Raw genomic sequence first — 20,282 nt, forward strand, 5'->3', positions numbered from 1 at the left:
CATAGCATTCACCAGGACGACATAGTGTTACAGGTCAGCTCATTCGCTTAACTCTTCTACCAAAGCCCAACTGAATGAAGGCCTCTTTTTCTCTGGCAATTCTTTGCAGTCATTTGTGTGTTTTTATAAATGAGCTCTAATGCATCTTTCTTAAGCTCAGCAATTGCTGCAGAGGTGGTGGTTTCTCAGCCTGTAGCAAATATTCTTTTGGCTCAAGACCATACATTTCAGACCCGAAAGTGCTGTGCAAAAAAAAAAAAAGAATGTAGATGTTTTAGAATAAATATCCATTCTGCCGCCCCAGATGAAATCTATCCGCTAGTCATTTTGAAGTCAGTACACGACCTTGCTTGTCACTTGCAGGTGGTGCTTGTCTCCCGCGTTCTTGTTACTCTGTTATTGTTACGGTGTGGTTTGGCAGGTGCGGGAGCCTCTGGGAAGCAGCCCAACATAGTGAGAAGTGATATCGAAATGATACCCAAAAACCCCAGGAGCACCACTGGGACCTGCCAGATCTTATCACTCCTCAAGTCCAGAAGTGCGCTGCAAAAGAGCCTTGAATGTTCAGGAAATCTCACTGTATCCCAGACGGGGAAAGGTAGAAAAAAAATCAAATACCCATGTAAAACAGGAGTAGTGTTTGATGACAGTCTGGCCTAGATCTAACCTCGTGGACTTCTGAGGCAGACTCTGGCTCCATTCATGTCTCACTGAATGGAATCGTTCCTCTAGTAAGGCTTGGGTCTCAATGCTTACTACACAGCCTGCTTGAAATTACACGGTCTATGTAGGGCTCTTTGAACTGGAACTAGCATCATATAAGTTTTACCACACCGACACCTATAAAAACAGACAATGTGTCCATCAAAACGTCAACATTGTCTTGTATGTAACTCATTCTTTACTTGTCTAAATGGGTTCTTGTGGATTTGTAAAAAAAAAAGGGCCTGACAGTTCAGCCAAGACTGACTGACTGACTCGTTTCTGGATGTAAATCAGTCTCACTTTTTTTTTTTATATAAATATTTTTTATTGAAAAGTATATAATTCAGACAGTTATTTATCCACATATACACCCCTCCCCCCACCCTGACTGCTAATAGAGCAATCACCATAACAGAAAACAACCATATGGACATATCAGTCTCACTTTAAGCTGAAATTCTTAAAGTCGTAAGACACTTATTGCCTAAAGTAGGACTCTGTACTGTAGAACTCGGGACAGAAAGGGATAACTTGTGTCTCTCTTTCAGAGAAAAACACTCCTGGCTCTGGAGAAGGAAGTCCTAAAGTGGGACTCTACTGTAGAACTCGGACAGAAACGGATAACTTGTGTCTCTCTTTCAGAGAAAAACACTCCTGGCTCTGGAGAAGGAGGACGAGGAGGAGCGAAACAAGACCATCGAAAGCCTCAAAACAGCCCTCCGAACACAACCGATGAGGTACCCATACATGTACATCCCGAAGTGTACCCCAAGATTCATACCAGAGCACACTCCTGGGTCTGATTACCGTGTCACCCACAGACCCACCCACCCATCCACCCCCTGATCTGTAAAACTCCAAGTGCTAATACTCAGAGGCATGTCGCCATGCCGTGTTTGAGACGCGGCGACTTTGTCACTTTTAATTAAAGCGGGAAACGGGGTTTGCGTCGCCACAGCTGCCCCGAGTGCAGAGAGCTGTCATTGGTTGCGATGACCTCATGTGTCATAAATCTGGGTTCTGCTGAAAAGGAAAAGAGAGAGAGGAGGCCTGACGAACATGTGGCCTCCGTCTGGTTTAGGACTCTATTGAGTGTGTGTGTGTGTGTGTGTGTGTGTGTGTGTGTGTGTGTCTGTGTCTGTGTGTGTGTGTGAGAGAGAGGAGGCCTGACGAACATGTGGCCTCCGTCTGGTTTAGGACTCTATTGAGTGTGTGTGTGTGTGTCTGTGTGTGTGTGTCTGTGTCTGTGTCTGTGTGTGTGTGTGTGTGAGTGTGTGTGTCTGTGTCTGTGTCTGTGTCTGTGTCTGTGTCTGTGTCTGTGTCTGTGTGTGTGTGTGTGTGTGTGTGTGTGTGTCTGTGTCTGTGTCTGTGTCTGTGTGTGTGTGTGTGTGTGTGTGTGTGTGTGTGTGTGTGTGTGTGTGTGTGTGTGTGTGTGTGTGTGTGTGTGTGTGTGTGTGTGTGTGTGTGTGAGAGTGAGAGTGTACGCGCATGCACTTGTGTGTGTCTGTCTGTCTGTGTGTCCACTGTCATTAAGCCTCCGAGTTCCTCACACTCTGTAGTGTGTGCCCTGGATATTAATCCTGACCTCCTGATCCCCAAAGGTCAAATTGTCACCCCTGACCCCGTCTCACCTCAAAGGGCCACTGGACGTCCGTCTGGTTTGTTCCCCCCCTTCAGAGTTAATTGTTTTCCCAGCTCAGACCTCTGTGAAAAGCTTCAGTGACTGAGTTTATGAGGCGATGGCTGAGGGGAGGAGTCGTTTCATGTTTAATTACCAGACCGACTTCAAGAAGAAGTAAATGTGCTCTCTGGGAGTAGAACCTATGACCTTGGTATTGGCAGGTCCTTGCTCAACCACTAAACCACCATAAGTGAAGCAGCTATATATATGATTATGTATATGTATATGTATATGTGTACGTGTATGTGTATGTGTATGTGTACTATGTGTATGTGTATGTGTATTTGTAAATATATTTATGTGTATGTGTGTGTATATATATATATATACACACACACACACACACACACACACACACACACACATAATATCTATCTCTAGTATCTCTGTTGCAATAATTAGTTAAGTATTGTAGTTTTCAGTGTTTCCTTCACCTTCATGACCCATTGCAGCATTAATTTCAAACCAGACGAGACGGATGTATGGCGAGCAACAACCATGTAAAATATAATCTTCGGACACTCACACTCTGTTTCTCTGCCGGGAAGGTTTGTGACGCGGTTTATCGACCTGGACGGGCTGACCTGCATCTTGAACTTCCTGAAGACGATGGACTACGAGACCACGGAGTCGCAGATCCACACCTCGCTCATCGGCTGCATCAAGGCGCTGATGAACAACTCGCAGGGCCGGGCCCACGTGCTCTCGCACTCGGAGAGCATCAACATCATCGCTCAGAGCCTGGCCACCGAGAACATCAAGACCAAGGTGGCCGTCCTGGAGATCATGGGCGCCGTGTGCCTGGTGCCCGGGGGACACAGGAAGATCCTGGAAGCCATGCTGCACTACCAGAAGTTTGCCTGCGAGCGGACGCGGTTTCAGGTGAATGAGAGATAGACAGAAACTATAGAAACTATGTCATAGAGTAGGCTAGAGCAGTGGTTCTTAACCTTATTGGAGGTACTGAACCCTGCAAGCTATATCGGTGCATTCACCGAACCCTTCGTAATTGGAAACATAGAATATGATTTCTTCAAAACATGTATATATAAAAACATCCCCAACATTACTAGTGTGAACCGGGCTATGCTGTGTGTGTGTCTTGCCCCATGCCAAACCCTGAGAGTGACTCAACGAACCCCTGGGGTTCGATCGAACCCAGGTTAAGAACCACTGGGCTAGAGGAAAGAATCGTGCCTAATGTAGTCAACAGGGATGGACCATAACTAGAAGGGGGCCTAGCCAGAGCTAAACGACGCGGTTTCAGGTGAATGAAAGATAGACAGGAACTTGAAGCATAACCCGAAACTCACCAGCTCGTAATGAGTATTAAATCTGTTGGAAAAATAGAAACAAGTATACGACCAGTAATAACCGTAAAGACAATTCTTGGAAGTCCAGATCTTACGCGAAGATTTTGAAAAGGAAGATGGAGATGAGCGCCGCGGTATTTATAGGCTCCGGTGGGGGCGGGGCCAGAGCACGGCGCACTTCTCCCTGCCTAGCGGCGTGAATGAATAAGTTCTTCGAACCAGTCCATGACACGAGGTCAAGTCCCGTTGTTATATCGCAGTTTCTGCGATAAGGAACTATGTCATAGAGTAGGCTAGAGGACTGAATCGTGCCTAATGTAGTCAACAGGGATGGACCACAACTAGAAGGGGGCCTAGCCAGAGCTCTTGCAAATGGTTTTCCTTTAGCTGAAAACAAGTTTGCAACTAATGTGTAAATCTGTATTAAACTCTTTAAGATATTTTGATTCTATGCCTGCAGGTGAGAGAGTGATGGATAGTGTCTAGGAATGAACCAGAACTTGATTTAGCATATAATTGCTTTAGCTGAAGGCATGTTTGAATAATCTGAACGCAAAAGTGCCAGCTCTAGGAGCATTTTGGGCAAGTGATTCTGTGTCTGATCTGGTCATATAAGATTTTGATGAATGTGACTGTGGGATGTAAAGTAACACTAATGTCTCTCTTCAGACATTACTAAATGATCTGGACAGGAGCACAGGGCGGTACAGGGACGAGGTCAGCCTCAAAACAGCAATCATGTCCTTCATTAACGCTATTCTCAGCCAAGGAGCAGGGGAGGTAAGCACTATACCTTACCATACTTGTGTCGTATCATTTTATCTTTAGAGCCGTCTGTTTCTGTTGCCCTCATGAGTTTTACATTCTGCATTTGATTTATGTGACCCCATAGACGAGCTTGGAATTTAGGGTGCATCTAAGATACGAGTTCCTAATGCTGGGTATCCAACCAATCATTGATAAACTGAGGTCTCACGATAACGCCACGCTAGACAGGTATGTTGATGCTCCCAGTTTGACTACCTTGCTCTCGCTGTTTAAACGTTCATATTACTTACATCATATTACTTTCATATTACTTTCATATTACTTACTTATTACTGATTTATCTCTCAACCCCTTTTCATCACAGGCATTTAGATTACTTTGAAATGCTGAGAAATGACGACGAGCTTGCTCTCGCGAGACGTTTCGAGTCGGTAAGTTAAAATCTCTTTCTCAGGTCTGAGCCGTCGTTTTACATTGTGTGGTTTTTCAGCCTGGGGTTTATATAACGTCTAAAGTAAATGTTATGTATCAAAGACATGCATCACATCACATCACATCGTATGAATCTGAATGAATGTTGGAATGAATGTTGGTAATGGTCGGAGGGGCCGTAGGCGCTGATTGGCTGCCACACTTCCGTCAGTCTGCCCCAGGGCAGCTGTGGCTACTCTCGTAGCTTACCACCACTGGTATGACTGTCTGAATGAATGGACTGGACCAGACTGATCTGTAAAGCGTCTTCGGGTATATAGAGAAGCGCTATATAAAATTGAAGTTGATTGATTGATTGATTATGTCTGCTGCTGCTCCTCTCCAGGTGCATATAGACACCAAGAGTGCCAGTCAGGTGTTTGACCTCATCCGGAAGAAGATGAACCACACAGACGCTTACCCGCACTTTATGTCTGTGCTGCACCACTGTCTCCTCATGCCTCGTGAGTCTCACACACACACACACACACACACACACACACACACACACACTCACACAGAGACACAAACATGAACAGCCCCCCATTCAAAAAAGCCAAAACATTCAAAAAGATACAGTAATGCAAGGACTCACGCACACGCTTACCAACACACACAATCACTTGGGTGAGTGTTTTCCCTGACCTCCATCATGAGAAAACAGCAGCTTGACCTCAGCGATCATCCATAGTGTAGTGTTCCCCCGTCTCTTGCTTCCCTCCACAAACGGCCCGTTGTTCTCTGCCCTCTCCTGTGGAACTGGAGCACAGAGGGATAGAGAGAGAGAGAGAGAGAGAGAGAGACAGGCATATAGAGAGTGGGAGAGAGAATGGGATAGAGGGATGGAGAGAGTGGGAGAAAGAGAGGGGGAGAGTGAGACAGAGGGATAGAGTGAGAGAGAGGGAGAGTGAGAGAGAGGGGGAGAGTGAGACAGAGGGATAGAGAGAGAGTGAGAGAGGGGGAGAGTGAGAGAGAGGGGGATAGAGGGGGGATAGAGGGGCTCTCCTACTACGGTCCATGGAGCTGTCTTCACCCCTGCACACATCTCCTCCACACAGTTTCAGTAAAACGTTCAGTAATGTAAACTGTTGGCCTCTTTCCTGCTTGTGAAGGAGGCCAAGGTCAGATTTGTAATGCGTCCCCATGAATTGTCCTTTATACTCTGTTGAAACCACAGATGAATTCCTTTGTTTAGTGTACTCTAATCGGCTTGGATGAAAATGTTCAAAAAGTAATTTTTATTTTATCAAGTTTTAAAAATTGGATAAAAAGTTGATGTATGGGGGGGGGGCACATGCATCATTCCAAAGAAGCCAGGTTTCAATCGATGGAGAAAGTAAAAAAAAAAAAATCTCTGTTATTACTACAGTAAAAGTACAGCCAGTAATGCAGGCAACATCATGGTTAACTCATCATTTCTGAGGTTCCTCATCTCGCCTTTGAAACACAGGCAGCTATTTGGGATTTACCCTTTTTGTGTGCCCTGCAGATAAAAGGAGTGGGAACACTGTGCAGTACTGGCTTCTCCTTGACCGCATCGTCCAGCAGATGGTCCTGCAGAATGACAAAGGTCACGACCCCGACGTGACCCCGCTGGAAAACTTCAACGTGAAGAACGTGGTCCGCATGTGAGTTCTAAGCCCCCTTCATGACTCAATAATATTTGCTTAAAATGGGAGATGAATGCTTGCCCCTTACCTCCTAAACAAAAGAGAACCGAACGGCTCCAGACTGTGATGTTACAGCTTCCAACTGTTCTCCCTCCTCTTAACCTTGCCAGGCTTGTAAACGAAAACGAGGTCAAACAGTGGAAGGAGCAGGCGGAGAAAATGCGCAAGGGTCAGTCTATTATTTTTTGGTAACGACAAGTTAATAAATCTCCATTTAGATATGTCATAAACAAGTGCCTTAAACTCTACCGACTCCTCTCCCCCCAGAGCACCATGAGTTACAGCAGAAGTTCGAGAAGAAGGAGCGGGAGTGCGACGCCAAGACTCAAGAGAAGGAGGACATGATGCAGACGCTGAACAAGATGAAGGAGAAGTTGGAGCGGGAGAGCAGCGAGCACAAGTCGGTCAAACAGCAACTGTCTGAACTCACGGTCCGGCTACACGAACTCAACACGGTACGCTAACTTTCAGTGGAGAGTGAATTGGGAGTCACTGAAAGTGGTTGAAGAGATGGCGTTGTAAAACAGGGCCCTATTAAATCCCTTTTTTTTTGTTTGTTACCAAATTTAATGCTAGGTTCTTTGTTTTCAGTTTTATTTGATCTAGATTCTGAAGTGCTTGTATTTCTTACAAGTTTAGCATATTGAAGGTGAATTTGAGTCCAGGCAGTAGGTACAATGAGGGAAAAATGTGGGCGGGGGAAGTGGTAGACCACTGCTCTCCCATGCCCACATCCACAGCTGAAGTGCCCTTGAGCAAGGCACCTAACCCCGATCACTGCTCCCCGGGCGCCGCCAATGGCAGCCCACTGCTCCGGGTTAGTGTTACTTCACTTCACTGTGTGTGTGTGTGTCACTTCCCTGGATGGGTTAAATGCAGAGGTTAATTTCAGAGTGTGTGTGTCTACACCACCTCTGCCATAGAGAGGACTTTCACTTTCGCTTTTACAGTCTGATGCTGATGACCACTGGTTCAGAACAGTGTAATTTGTATGGCCTCTCAGCTACCTAGCTAACGCTAACCAACATTAGTTAACTTGTGGATGTTGGCCATGGAAGGCAGATCAATCCTGAGAGACAGATTTTAGTTTTTTGTTTCTCTTTTAACATTTTGATCCTATCATTAACCTAGAAATGAATCAGAATCTCCCTGACAGTTAATCAAGTCAAATATCAATTTGACAACTGGCACTGCTAGCTACCTGCTAGGGTGCTAAAAACATTAACTAGACTAGCTGGCCGTATCCAGATCTGCGACACTCTACCAGACACAAATTCTCACAAGTCTCTTTTATGTAATTTTGGTTGTCTGGACAATAACTTGGCCTTAAGTATGTCTTATCAATTCTGTATAATCAATCACTGCAGGGTGAACAGGGCCTTCTTCCGACATTTAAGGAGATTGCTAAATAAAGCTATGTGATGATTTGGATGATTCAGTTTACTTCTTTTCGCTGTTTGACTGACTTAGTTGAGTCTGTCCTGTCTTTTTTACTTAACTTGCACTTAAGCAGTGACAGGCCCGCACTTCTTTTTCTTTCTATGTCGTTTTCTATTTTTTTGAAAAAAAATAAGCAGTATTTATTGTTACACCAGGTTTTATTGCTCTTGGCTTGATTGTTCTCTCCCTTGTACGTCGCTTTGGACAAAAGCGTCTGCTAAATGACTAAATGTAAATGTAAATGTTTTTTGCAGAGGCAGATTGCCACTGTCCCTGGGGGCCCTCCTCTCATACCTGGACCTCCAGGAGGACCCATGCCCCCACCACCACCGCCCCCGATGTCCGCCGGCATGCCCCCGCCACCGCCCCCTCCTCCGCCAGGTGGTATGCCACCTCCCCCACCCCCACCCCCAGGGGGGCCCCCACCACCCCCGGGCCGCCCACCTCTCTGTGGAGCTCCGCCGCCCCCTGGGGCACCCCTGGGAACCGTCTCGAATAAGAAGAACATCCCTCAGCCTTCCAACCCACTCAAGTCCTTCAACTGGTCCAAGCTGGCTGAGGTTAGTGCTTCAGGAATGCTGGGAGTAGGGCTGAACCATTTGGGAAAATAATCTAATCGCGATTTCTTTTTCCCCCAATATTGCGATTAAGATTTAATATCCAATTTTTTGATTTTATCCTCTTTTTTCCCCCAAACAAACCGTAATGAATGATTTAAATATGACAAACACAAATACGTTTAGTGTGAAATATTCTTTCCCACATTTTACATTTTTATTTATCTGCTCATTACAGAAAACAAACATGACCCTGATAAAATGGGTTGACTCCTATAGTGGCAAAACCGAGCAGAAGTTAGGCTAACTTGTATCACCTCCTGAAATGGCCGACAGGCTTCAGAGGGCAGGCTAGGCAATGTTCTTGCATTTAAAGCATTTCTATATAAGCTGTCGGAGGATCACCAGAAACGTTCATCACATATACTGTTGGAGTTTACAGTGGACCCGTTAAATCAATCTGAAACTCGCTGCTTTATTAGCGTAGAACTATGTAAAAAGTGTTGATGTTTACCAAGTTATATTTTCTTGTGTCTATTTGCAAGACATTGGTGGAATGGTTTAATGTCTATGTGAGTGGGATCACTTAAAGCGCTGAGGGACTGGATTAACAAACCTCCACCTCTGCAGAACAAGCTGGAGGGCACAGTGTGGGCAGAGGTTGACGACAACAGGGTCTTCAAGATCCTTGACCTGGTGGACATCGAGAAGACTTTCTCTGCTTACCAGAGACAACAGGTACTGTATTTCTACAGCAGAAGAGGGAAAAGACAGCTCTCTGTCTTTTATCTCCTACTGGTCTCTCTCTCTCTCTCTCTCTCTCTCTCTCTCTCCCTCTCTCTCTCTCTCTCTCTCTCTCTCTTTCTTACCCGTCTTTCCTCCCTCAATCACCTCATCTACATCACTATGGACTGTAACCCATGACCATTATAGACCCACTCATGCATGTAACATGGCCGTTTAGGAATGAACGAGGTAGGGGGAATCGTTTAGCCACTAATGCTGTAGGTGCATCACATCTACATAGTATCTGCTACATTTAAATGAGATTATGTTAACCCCCCCCCCCAAAAAAAAACTGAAGGCTCTAGATTTAGCCTTAGCGCTGTAAGACATTTCTCCAGATCTTCCTTGATGAACCCTATTTAAATGATATCCTCCTTTTCAAATAAAAGTGGACCAGACGTGAAATGAATGAAGGCTGTTGTTTTATGAGAAGTTCATTGGCGAGTTTACTCAGTCTAGCCCGCAGCACCCGGGGCATGGTATTCCAACCGCCTTGATGTTTGAATAATGCATAATGATCACCATAGTGTCACTGGGGGGAAACAGAATGGTGTCCTTGTTGGAAAAACAGAGACACGGTGTTCATAGTGCCTGGACAGACACAAGGATGTGTCAGTTTTGAAGAGCGCTAATAATAGCTGCATGATTTCAGCCCTGTCAAATAAAGAAAAGGCCATGTTTTTTTCTTTTCTTTGCATGAGACACCACAATAAACTGCCCTTATGCATGATGTATGATGATAATTTGAAAATAACCAAAAAAACACTATCTGACTTTTATTGACATGAAATCTGCCTGTAACATTTACAACAGCTCTTTAGGTTGTGAACTCACTTTGCATTTGTATACTACACTAAGTGCTGACCAATGTACTGTTATTAGAACACAAAGCTTGATTGATAATGATATCGCCTAATGCAACCTTGCACGCATCTGCCAAAGTGCACCATCACATTACAGTACCATCAATCCATTACCCTAGAGTCTGCTTGCCTAGACCGATACACTCCATCAATCACCACCATTCACCATGATCATTTGGTATGAGCTTGAATTGTGTTTGTTTTTTTGGCTGTATTCACCAAACTGCGCTTCTTTTCTAACGAGTGCTGCATCTTCCTTGCTCCTTGGCTGCCTTTTAGGACTTCTTTATGGTCAATAACAACAGACAGGTGAGTAACGTCACACTCCTCAAACCATCTTTACTCGTAGTTCCTCTTTTTGTGCGTCTCTCCACATCGTTCCAGATCATGACGTAGTCTATTTAAGTGTTAGTCGACAGAATTCTTTTTCTGTCCTCTCTTTCAGAAAAAATGTATTTACCAAAGACAAAAATGTGTCTAGTTTTCGTTCTTTGTTTCAACTTTATTTTCACAGCTTTGCAGAGAGCCTGTATTTATTTGAGTGTATGAATATATTTTCCTTCTCCCATGTCAGAAATATTGGCGTTCTTGTAATCTTAGAAGTGGGATGAAAGTATCTCCTCAGATCCCAGTAGTCCCTAACATCGGAACGACTAAGCTCTCGGCTCACTTCACTCTGTGTTTTGATGATTTCTCTCTTTGTCGCTCTCAATCTCTCTCTCGCTCTCCTTTATTTTTGTGTTCAACCTTTCGTTCTGTTCAGAGCCATGTGGTGTGTTCAGTGTAGGCTTTCTTCTCCTCGGGCCATGAGCTCATGTAATAACAAAAATGAGGAAAACCGCCAGATGTGTCAATCGCTGTTTTCTTTTCCACAGAAAGAGGTGGAGGACGACTCCCTGAACTTAAAAAAAGTCAAGGAGCTGTCTGTTATTGATGGCCGTCGGGCGCAGAACTGCAACATCCTATTGTCCCGGTGAGTTCGGGTGTCTCCTTTACTCATTTCATTCGAATGACAATGGGCTATCTAATGTCGATGCGTGTCCTCTTGCCCTCCGTCGCTGATCTGCAGTCAGTAGGTGTAGTAAGTAAGTAAGTAAGTAAGACTTTATTTATATAGCACATTTCGTACAAGAGTTGCAATTCAAAGTGCTTTACATAAAATCAATAAAAGCAAGCAGCAGGAGCAATACATGGAGTAAAAGATAAATTCAATTCAATTTCAATTTCAATTCAATTTTATTTGTATAGCGCCATAACAATACAATTGCCTCTAGGCGCTTAGAAAAATAAAAATCAATAAAAGCAAGCAGCAGGAGCGATACATGGAGTAAAAGATAATTACAAAATGGTCAACATCGTATCAGAACCTGGTGTTCTTACTAAAATCATGATGGGCTAGGTAGGCTCGTCATCTCTTGTTTCATCAAGCAAATGGAGAGCTTTCCTTCCCCTGTACGTTTCAACCTCGAAAGCATCGAGGCTCCAATGATGGAATGCCCCATCGTACAAGAAAATCCCTCTTTGCCATAACTCTTGGCTGGACGAGGAAGTCGTTTTTCTTCCCTTGACAAAAAAATGGGTTGCCCCTGCCAAGATATTAAATGTTTAAATCGAGAGCGTTCGGCGGCTAGGGTTTCCTGTTTTAAACTGAATCTGGCCTGCCGAGATAAACCCGGCGGTCGTTCCCAATGCTTTGTGTCACAGAGTAGCGCTCCTTTGTGGTCTGGCCACTTTGATGGATCTCTTAAACAGCTGCCTGTGGCCGACGGGGCAGAAAAAAAAAATATGGACAAAAAGAAGCTCTGTGAGAATTTCAGCAGGCCTCAGATGGACGATGTTTTCATAAAACAGATTAATGTTATGCAAGGTGTGGCGTTACAGCCTACAAGGGGCATTGGTTTGTACAGGTGCGAGCGTGGTATTGGACTTGGAGATTGAGCTAGCATAAGAGTTTTCTGTGTTTCTCGTCTCGTCTGGTGCTTAGCACTTGGTTTTCTCAACATAATCCCACGGTGTATTTAGTGAGAGAGAGAGAGAGAGAGCGAAATCAGATTCAGTATTTAGATTTTGAGGACAGTGTTGGGTTTTTGGTGAGGAGAAGTAAAATCTGTGATCTGAATCTTAGTTTTTTTGGTTGATTTGGTGCCACCGTGGTCCATTCCAGATTTATGACTCGGCTCTAATTGATTGTGGTTTGGCGTTGTCATCAAGCCGCAGATTTACGCACACAGCGAGGCTAATTCCACCCGACACGGACGACATGAAACAAACCAAAATGGCACGGCGCCTCCCCTGGTGGTAACAATTGAGGGCAATTAAGTGGGTTTTTTTTAGTGGGTGGGGAAGGGGATAAGAACGTGACGCCACATCAAGAACGCTCATCTGACGGCTGGAAGAGAGGGAGAGGGAGAGGGAGAGGGAGGGGGAGGGAGGGAGGGAGGGAGGGAGGGAGAGAGGGAGAGAGGGAGAGAGAGAGAGAGAGAGAGAACCTACTCCACACACTGACCACAAAGGGTCTGCTGGCCCTCGGAGCGCAGAGATTGGCCATGAAGGGTGCGTTTGCCTGCTCTATTTTTGGACACCTAACTTCTTCTCATTCTCGTAAGTGCCAGGGTGAAAGGCATGGAAGCAGGGGTAGTGGGTGAGGCATGGCCTGGCCTGGCTGCAGGAGCTATGCTTTGTTATTATAGGCCCTCTTGCTACTGGGCTCTAACTGCTACATTCATGGCCCATGGCACAAGCCTCGTGGTGTTTTTCCTCTGTCGTTAAAACCCTAGTTGCTCTTGTGGTGTGGAGAAATCGTTGTCTGACAGCAAGAAAGTATTTTAAAGCATATGCAGGGTTGTTTTGTCTTCCTCATGGTCATGTGTAAAATTCATAATCGTTTCGATGGACACATATGCAAAGCAAAGCATTTTTAACAGCCCTTTTAGCCATCTGGCCCTTCCCATATCGGCTAATGGCTTTTATTGGCTTTGCAGAGGCCCAATGTTGGGTAAGAGGCCTGGTGGCTCCCGTGCCATTCTCCCAGGGACCACCCATCGAGAGGCCTGTAGGGGCTCAGAACAAATCGCCCCTACACCTAGCTTCATGTTAGAAGATGTCATTAGGCCTGGCTCTCTACAGACTAGGCATGTTTTGTGGAGCAGCTGCTGTGCCATAAAAGATCACTCACACACTTCCCAAAAGATCACTCGCACTCTCCCAAATGGGGGATCCATAATGTGTTTTCAACTCCATGACAGTAATGGAACCGTCCCCCTATGTCCAGTTCAATATGCTTAATAGATATCTATTTCACATTGTAGGCATATCTATTTTTATTATGTGGGATTAAGTCTCTCCCCCCCAATCTGTTTGATAGACATTAAGCACTGGATAACAGCAGACCAAATGCACATCAACTATGATATCCTTGATGTCCATTAACTACTAATTTATTTTTTCGAGTACGCCTGGATATCTTTAAACACACCATAAAGGAAATTGGTTCAAAGTATGTTCATGATGTGAAAGCCGCTGCTCGTAAATGCTGAAATGAAAACCAGGCTCACGGTCGTTAGTGGTTTTCAACAGAGGAGTCTTCTGGTTTCTCCTGCCCAGTGCACTGTCTAACAACCGTTGAGGAGGTGGACTCCTCATTACTACTGCCAGTAATGTAATATCCAAAAACCGTGCGTGGTTTTTTGGACATGAACAAAGGTGGTAATTCGGAGAAGCGATAAAACTTGGCATTTCACTTGTTAAATTTAAAAAAGGTAGCATACCTGCAAAGCATGTTATTAGCAAGTCGTCTGTGGCCTCCATAAAAGTGCAGGCCCATTTGGCCTTGCTTTTTCCTCGTTATTTGCTTTTAATTCCAGCTCGGTTTTTTAGTCTGCCTTGTTTTAAGCGACGAGGTGATCGTGTTTTGCGCTGTTTGGCGCCGCCGCAGCAGGCCTCTTCCTCTGACATGGAAAGTACTCTGGCCCCATTCCCCCCGCGTCCTGCTCCGACTTCTCCCTCCACCTACCCACTCCCCGACTCCAGTCCTCCCTGCTCTTGCTCTCCGCTGGCAGCCAAACCAAGAGGCCTCTGCTGGAGCCAAGCGAGCGAGGCCTGTCAGGCACCTGTTCCCCTCTGGCTCTCGCCTGCCTCCCACAACGCCTCCTCTCCCACGCAGCCTTTCAGCGCCCTGTCGTCTCTCGTAGTCTGAGGGTGGATTGAGGAGAGGGCAGGCTCAGGTTAAGCCTTTTCAGGCCTTGCCTTGGCCGCTTCACCCAACGTGGCTTTCCAGGTCTGCGGAGGCCATCACCTCTCTACTCTCGTTTTGGCATGTTTTTTCTTCTCTGTGAAATGTCTCATTTAAGTCTCATTTAGATCTCATTTTTGTCTAATGTATGAAGCGATTACGGTCCCTAACCTTCAGCCTCACCAAATAAAGAAGCTTATAAAGTAGAATGAGTCAGAGTTCGCCGTCCCAGTGATCAGCAGCAGAGCCAGCAGTACAGTCCTTGTCCTGAACAGCCCTCTTGACCCTTTGACATACACAGGCCCGGACCTCATCTCATTTGGGGAGTGTTAGTCATTGTTTATACCGGGGAGCAGTCTAGTCTGTTGCCAGAAGAGGCATATTTTTCTCCTAATTTCTCAGCTGAAGCGATTTGCGGTAGTTCTTCTGCATCTGTGCATAGGAACCACAACGTCTTTTATTTGGCAGGTGATTTTCTGGAGGAGCTTGGCTTAAGTTTTTGCACAACTCAAAGCAACTCCCGTCTGGATTCAGCATTACGGAACAGCGTTATCTAGTTACAGAGAGTAACCGATTCGTCTTGTGTTCCAGGTTGAAGTTGTCGAACGAGGAGATCAAGAGAGCCATCATGACCATGGACGAGCAGGAGGATCTGCCCAAGGACATGCTGGAGCAGGTGGGTCATTTGTTAGCCCAGGAGCGGCCGTCTCTGATGGAGGTGTATAGTATTACATAGACCTCCTCTGTGCTCACCCCGGCCAGGGAGAACTGTGACTCCAGGTGCAACCCTGGCACTGGTTGTAGACGAAGCCTGACTAGCCAATATGCTGAGTGTTGTTCTTCTTTTCACTTCACGTTTGGTTTGAACCTTTTTTGCGGATTCCAGTCAAGTCTGAGAGTCTAGGCACTCTGAGATTCTTTGGAATGAAAAGTGCGTTAAAAATAAAATGAATTATTATTATTATAAGTCAAGTATGTTTTGTGGAGAACTCGGAACTGGCACTTGTTTTCTTACCTACAGTCAACAGTGCTGGTGTTTCAGACATGATTTGCCCAACCTGTTATTTTGGCAAATCTAACCTGTCGAAAGGTTAAAATTGTGTGTGTGTGTGTGTGTGTGTGTGTGTGTGTGTAGATATATTTTTTTCCATTCTATTCTTTTTTTTACACATTTAATTTGATATTGTGTTTTACATGTTGAGAAATATGTTGTCAATACTGTTTTTCCCCCCCCCGATCAGATGCTGAAGTTTATCCCGGAGAAGAGTGACGTGGACCTGCTGGAGGAGCACAAACACGAGCTGGACCGCATGGCCAAGGCTGACCGCTTCTTCTACGAGATGAGCAGGTAAACAGGGACTGAGGAGGACCTCTCGCTAGGGCACACCTCTAAGTACAGTGCAGTTGAAAACAGTCCTCATTTAAATGTGTTCAGAAAAAAAAACATCTTTATCCCCTGGAGCTTGAGGTCGCCCTTTACGAATTCACAAACCACACAAACATTAAAGATGGCAATTTCATCGGCAAGTCTATATGCCCCTGTTTTAATGTAGGCTGTTTGTTTTTCTTAGTCTGTTTTAAGGCCGATACATAGTCAGAGGCGCAAGCGCAAGCGTAAGCGCAAGAGGCCCTTGCGCACCCCTTGCGCGTCTTTTCACGTCTTGCGTAAGCCTATCTTTTACGCAAGCCTATTGTTCTGGCGGTGAATTGCTTGCGCTTACGTGCTTACGCGTTGCGTCTGAAACTGAGCATATATCAGCCTTTAGGGGTGAATGCAGAGCACAACAGTGTGAATCGATAGTCCTGTCTTTACTCTTATTAGTGGTAGTGCCAGGACAGTTGTCTTCTTGGACATTTAACTTCTTGTCAGCGGTGTAGTGGGGGGAAAAAAAGGTCATAAACTATAAATGTCAACGGGCACACCCTAACACATCTTTAACAGATAGATGAGCAGTGTGGTGTGCTGTGGTAGGCCTAGCGCAGTGAACAAATGTGTATATTTTATACTCTTAACTTCTTAAATGACATAATGACAAGTGAGCAAACGATCAAAGGACGGTGAGTAAATGCTGTTTTGTAATTAAAAGGGTGCCTAAACGGCGTTTACGCTCATTTAGCCTCCACTTACACCCCTGGTTCTGTTCCGTCCCCAGCCTAGAGTCGCACTAAATCGTGGGTGTTTCGGAACAACAAACTCCCTTTGTTTACGCACTTGCTGGCCCTGAGATAGTCATCTCATCGGGGTGTGGAAGTGGAAGAGAGTGCGAGTGCAAGATCCACCTAGACCACCCACGACTCTAAAAGTCTTTCATCTGTGTTTAGCGTCTTGGGCTCTGCGCTACGTCTGCAGGGCTCCTCTGAGTATCACGTTCCCCCTGGCACAAGCTTAAGGGGGTGGGAGGAGATTGCGTCAAATCTTCCCGAAGGTGTTTATCTGCTCAGCACAGAGACTAGTCTGGGCCGTATCAATATTTGCCGAACGAGAAGGTCTCACTGTCACAAACAAACCTGAAGCAACAGAGCACTCAGCTTTCAGTCAGTGGAGACTCACAGATGTTGTGTAAATGGTTTATTCATAGTTTATTTTGTATTATTTCAGTGTTCTCAGTATTTCAGTTTCCTCTCTCTCTCGTACTTTTTTTTTGTAAAAGCAAAGTTTGTTTAGGTGCTCTGCTTCAGCTGTTGAGAGGGAATGAAGGGAGGGGGGGGTATGAGATGGAAAAAGTATCCTTCCTCTCAGCAACTAGTCGCCTCCTTTAACAAAAGCACCGGCTATTGCACCCAACTCGGCAGCCATGACAACACCCCCAACACACTACCCACCCACCCACCCACAATAGGGTGCTAAACCCAACAACTGAGTGTTAGGTTCAGCTGACAAGGTCAAACTCTGCTTGCTTTCCTTTTCCTTCGCAATAATCGGTCTTGTCATACGCAAGGGCTCAGGGATGGGTAATAGAGAAGATGGCCGCCTCCCCTCTTACCCTGGTGGGGTCTACACACATGGCCGGTAGAGAGGGCGGGGCAGTTTTGGTTTGTGAGTGTGTGTGTGTGTGTGTGTGTGTGTGTGTGTCGGTGTTTGTGTGTGTGTGTGTGTCGGTGTGTCGGTGTGTGTGTCGGGGCAGTTGGTTTGAACCTCCTGCATAGTCTGGCTGTGTCTACTCCTGTTGCAGGGTTCCTGTAGTCACTTAAAAAAGGCAACAAGTGAATTTTGTTTAACTTGTAAACGCCTTGAGCTCAACTGGCAGAGCAAGGTGCCTACAGCACCCAGGTCATGGGTTCCATCCCCACTGAGTGCACATACTGATGAAAATATATATATATTTTTACTGGGAATCCCTTTGGATAATAGTGTTTCTTAAAGGAATACATTACAATGTGTAAATGTAAATGTATAAATGTACACCTCTTTTGTGGCTTATCATTGTCTTGTAATTGTTTTGTCTTCACCTTCTTTCTTTCCTCTCTGTTATGTCTTGCCCTCAGAATAAACCACTACCAACAGAGACTTCAGTCACTGTACTTCAAAAAGAAATTTGCCGAAAGGATTGCTGAGATCAAACCCAAAGTTGAAGGTCAGTGTTGAAAGCTCTGCCCTCAAAAGCTCTGCCCTCAAAAAAAGCTGTTTTCCAAAAGTCATCACCACACATCACAATACATTACATTTCATTACACACAGTATTGTATTCTGTACTCAAAATGAGGAGAAGTTGCTCTGTAAAGTTAGTTATAAAAAATGTACATGTATTACACATTAGTTCATCCCAGTCCTTATTTTTGGTCCGCATGTTTACATGTTAATCTACTAAGTGTGTACTAAGTGTGAATAGCTCTGCGAAGTTAAACGGTGTATGATCTCTGTCCCAGCTAATCTACTAAGTGTGTACTAAGTGCGAGTAGCTCTGCGAAGTTAAACGGTGTATGATCTCTTGTCCCAGCACTGTCCAAGGCCTCCAAAGAGGTGCTGCACAGCCGGAACCTGAAGCAGCTTCTGGAGGTGGTCCTGGCCTTCGGAAACTACATGAACAAGGGCCAGCGGGGTAACGCCTACGGCTTCAAAGTGTCATCGCTGAACAAGATCGCCGACACCAAGTCCAGCATCGACAAGTAAGGAGAGAAAACAGAGTTCTGTTCCGATTCGACAATTTGTGGTGGAACTTTGCTGTAGTGATTTCTGTCTGCTGTAGGGGGAAAGAGTCTCAAGCTATGAACATTTTTTGACTAAAAGGAAAGATACTTAAGGATTGGTACATGCACAGGCTCTTCTAAATCCATCATCGATAATTGTCAAACTAGACGAATCGGCAAACAATCACATTTGTTTTGTTTGCAGGAATGTCACCCTCCTTCATTACCTGATCACCATCTTGGAGAAGAAGTACCCCAAAGTCATGCACTTCCCAGAGGACCTACTGAATGTTCCGGAAGCAGCAAAAGTCAAGTAGGTGGCATAGAAGAGAGTCTTCCTTTCCCCTCCCCCCCTCTAGTGTGTGTGCCCTTCTCACCAGCCCCAAGAGTTATGAGTCCTTGTGGTCTACTCGAGCCGAACGACTTTAGGAAATAAGTCCTCTGTGCTCCCCATCCTGCACATCAACCCTGGAGGTCACTCAAGGTCATGTGCACTCAAAGAGAAGCGAGAACAAGGGCCACTCTGCAGCCCCCTCCCTTACTTGTGTTGGTGTCCTTTGGAACTATGGAATCATTTCAAATGACGTCCATTTTGACCACACAGAAGTATTTCTTGTTTTTGTGTGTTGCATTTATCATAAATGACCCAGCTGTGTTTCAACAGGAGAGTTTTATCAGTGTTTCATGTCACGAATGGGCAGAAAAACACTTGGACGCATATGGTGAATGTTAAACAAACGAAAAAAAACCTTCTTGAGATCCTAAAGGGGAAGTTAACACACAGAGGTTCCCCTAATGTTGCTGGGATGAAACAAAGAACAGAGCACCTCCTGAGATATACTCTATTTGAGGTGTATGTTGCACAACATAAATCAAACCCTCTAACGTGGGTCTTTAAAGTTCACTGAAGACTCTTAAGAGACACAGGGGGAAGCAGGTCATATTCTGAAGCAGATGTGTTGGACTGCTTTTAAAGGCAAGCACAGAAGGTCCAGACCTTGGGCTCGATGGGCCTCTCTGCATAGAGTCGTATTGATACAGAATCACAAATTCCTTAGACAGCATGTGTCTGTTTTGGACTCATCTCGGCACAAGCTTCATTTTGAAACCAGAGCCGACGGCCAAACCACACACACACACACACACACACCCCCTGCTTTTAGGCCAAGTCTCATCTTGGGGTCCATTAAGGATTCAGAACGGCAGTGATAAAAGACAAAAAAAACAAAGACATATCTCCTGCATCTATGTGATTTTGTAGTCAATTTTCCCCCCTTCCCTTTCATCCAAGCTATTATCCATCTCACCTGTCTCACTGGCAAGAGTTCGCCTTTAGGCTCATGCTCTTTATGCCCAAAGTAACCAAAGTTAGCAACATAGCTGCTAACAAGCACCACAACCGCTAACGAGCACCATAGCTATTAATCAGCTCCTCTCAAAGACGGTACCTTTGTCATTCTGATTTGTTAGCATTAACGTTAGCGTGTGCGCTGTCACAGAGACTTTACTGCACAGTCACACACGCTTGACTCACACATTTATAACCCAACCCAGCAGAGGGAGATGAGAAGAGAGGGGTTTGGGGACTTGGTTGTTTGGGGTGAGGTGTTTCTCTGAGGATCAGTTTACCTCAGGAACAACAGCCATTGTCGCCGACTCCCCGTGTGAG

General features: G+C 45.3%; 1 protein-coding gene across 1 annotated transcript in view; it reads left to right on the forward strand.

Annotated features, from left to right (window-relative positions):
- Nucleotides 1–20,282, forward strand: part of daam1b (dishevelled associated activator of morphogenesis 1b) — a 90,314-nt gene that overhangs the window by 61,870 nt on the left and 8,162 nt on the right. The window contains exons 5-21 of the mRNA XM_080860526.1: nucleotides 1,348–1,442; nucleotides 2,935–3,268; nucleotides 4,369–4,479; nucleotides 4,592–4,695; nucleotides 4,832–4,898; nucleotides 5,285–5,402; nucleotides 6,428–6,566; nucleotides 6,719–6,777; nucleotides 6,876–7,063; nucleotides 8,303–8,608; nucleotides 9,236–9,343; nucleotides 11,130–11,227; nucleotides 15,077–15,161; nucleotides 15,727–15,833; nucleotides 17,972–18,060; nucleotides 18,424–18,592; nucleotides 18,819–18,926. Coding sequence (XP_080716652.1) covers nucleotides 1,348–1,442; nucleotides 2,935–3,268; nucleotides 4,369–4,479; nucleotides 4,592–4,695; nucleotides 4,832–4,898; nucleotides 5,285–5,402; nucleotides 6,428–6,566; nucleotides 6,719–6,777; nucleotides 6,876–7,063; nucleotides 8,303–8,608; nucleotides 9,236–9,343; nucleotides 11,130–11,227; nucleotides 15,077–15,161; nucleotides 15,727–15,833; nucleotides 17,972–18,060; nucleotides 18,424–18,592; nucleotides 18,819–18,926 — 2,285 coding nt within the window. The remainder of the gene's footprint in view (nucleotides 1–1,347; nucleotides 1,443–2,934; nucleotides 3,269–4,368; nucleotides 4,480–4,591; nucleotides 4,696–4,831; nucleotides 4,899–5,284; nucleotides 5,403–6,427; nucleotides 6,567–6,718; nucleotides 6,778–6,875; nucleotides 7,064–8,302; nucleotides 8,609–9,235; nucleotides 9,344–11,129; nucleotides 11,228–15,076; nucleotides 15,162–15,726; nucleotides 15,834–17,971; nucleotides 18,061–18,423; nucleotides 18,593–18,818; nucleotides 18,927–20,282) is intronic.

The sequence above is a fragment of the Sprattus sprattus genome (assembly GCF_963457725.1).
Source record: "Sprattus sprattus genome assembly, chromosome: 2".
In the NCBI taxonomy this organism is placed as follows: domain Eukaryota; kingdom Metazoa; phylum Chordata; class Actinopteri; order Clupeiformes; family Clupeidae; genus Sprattus; species Sprattus sprattus.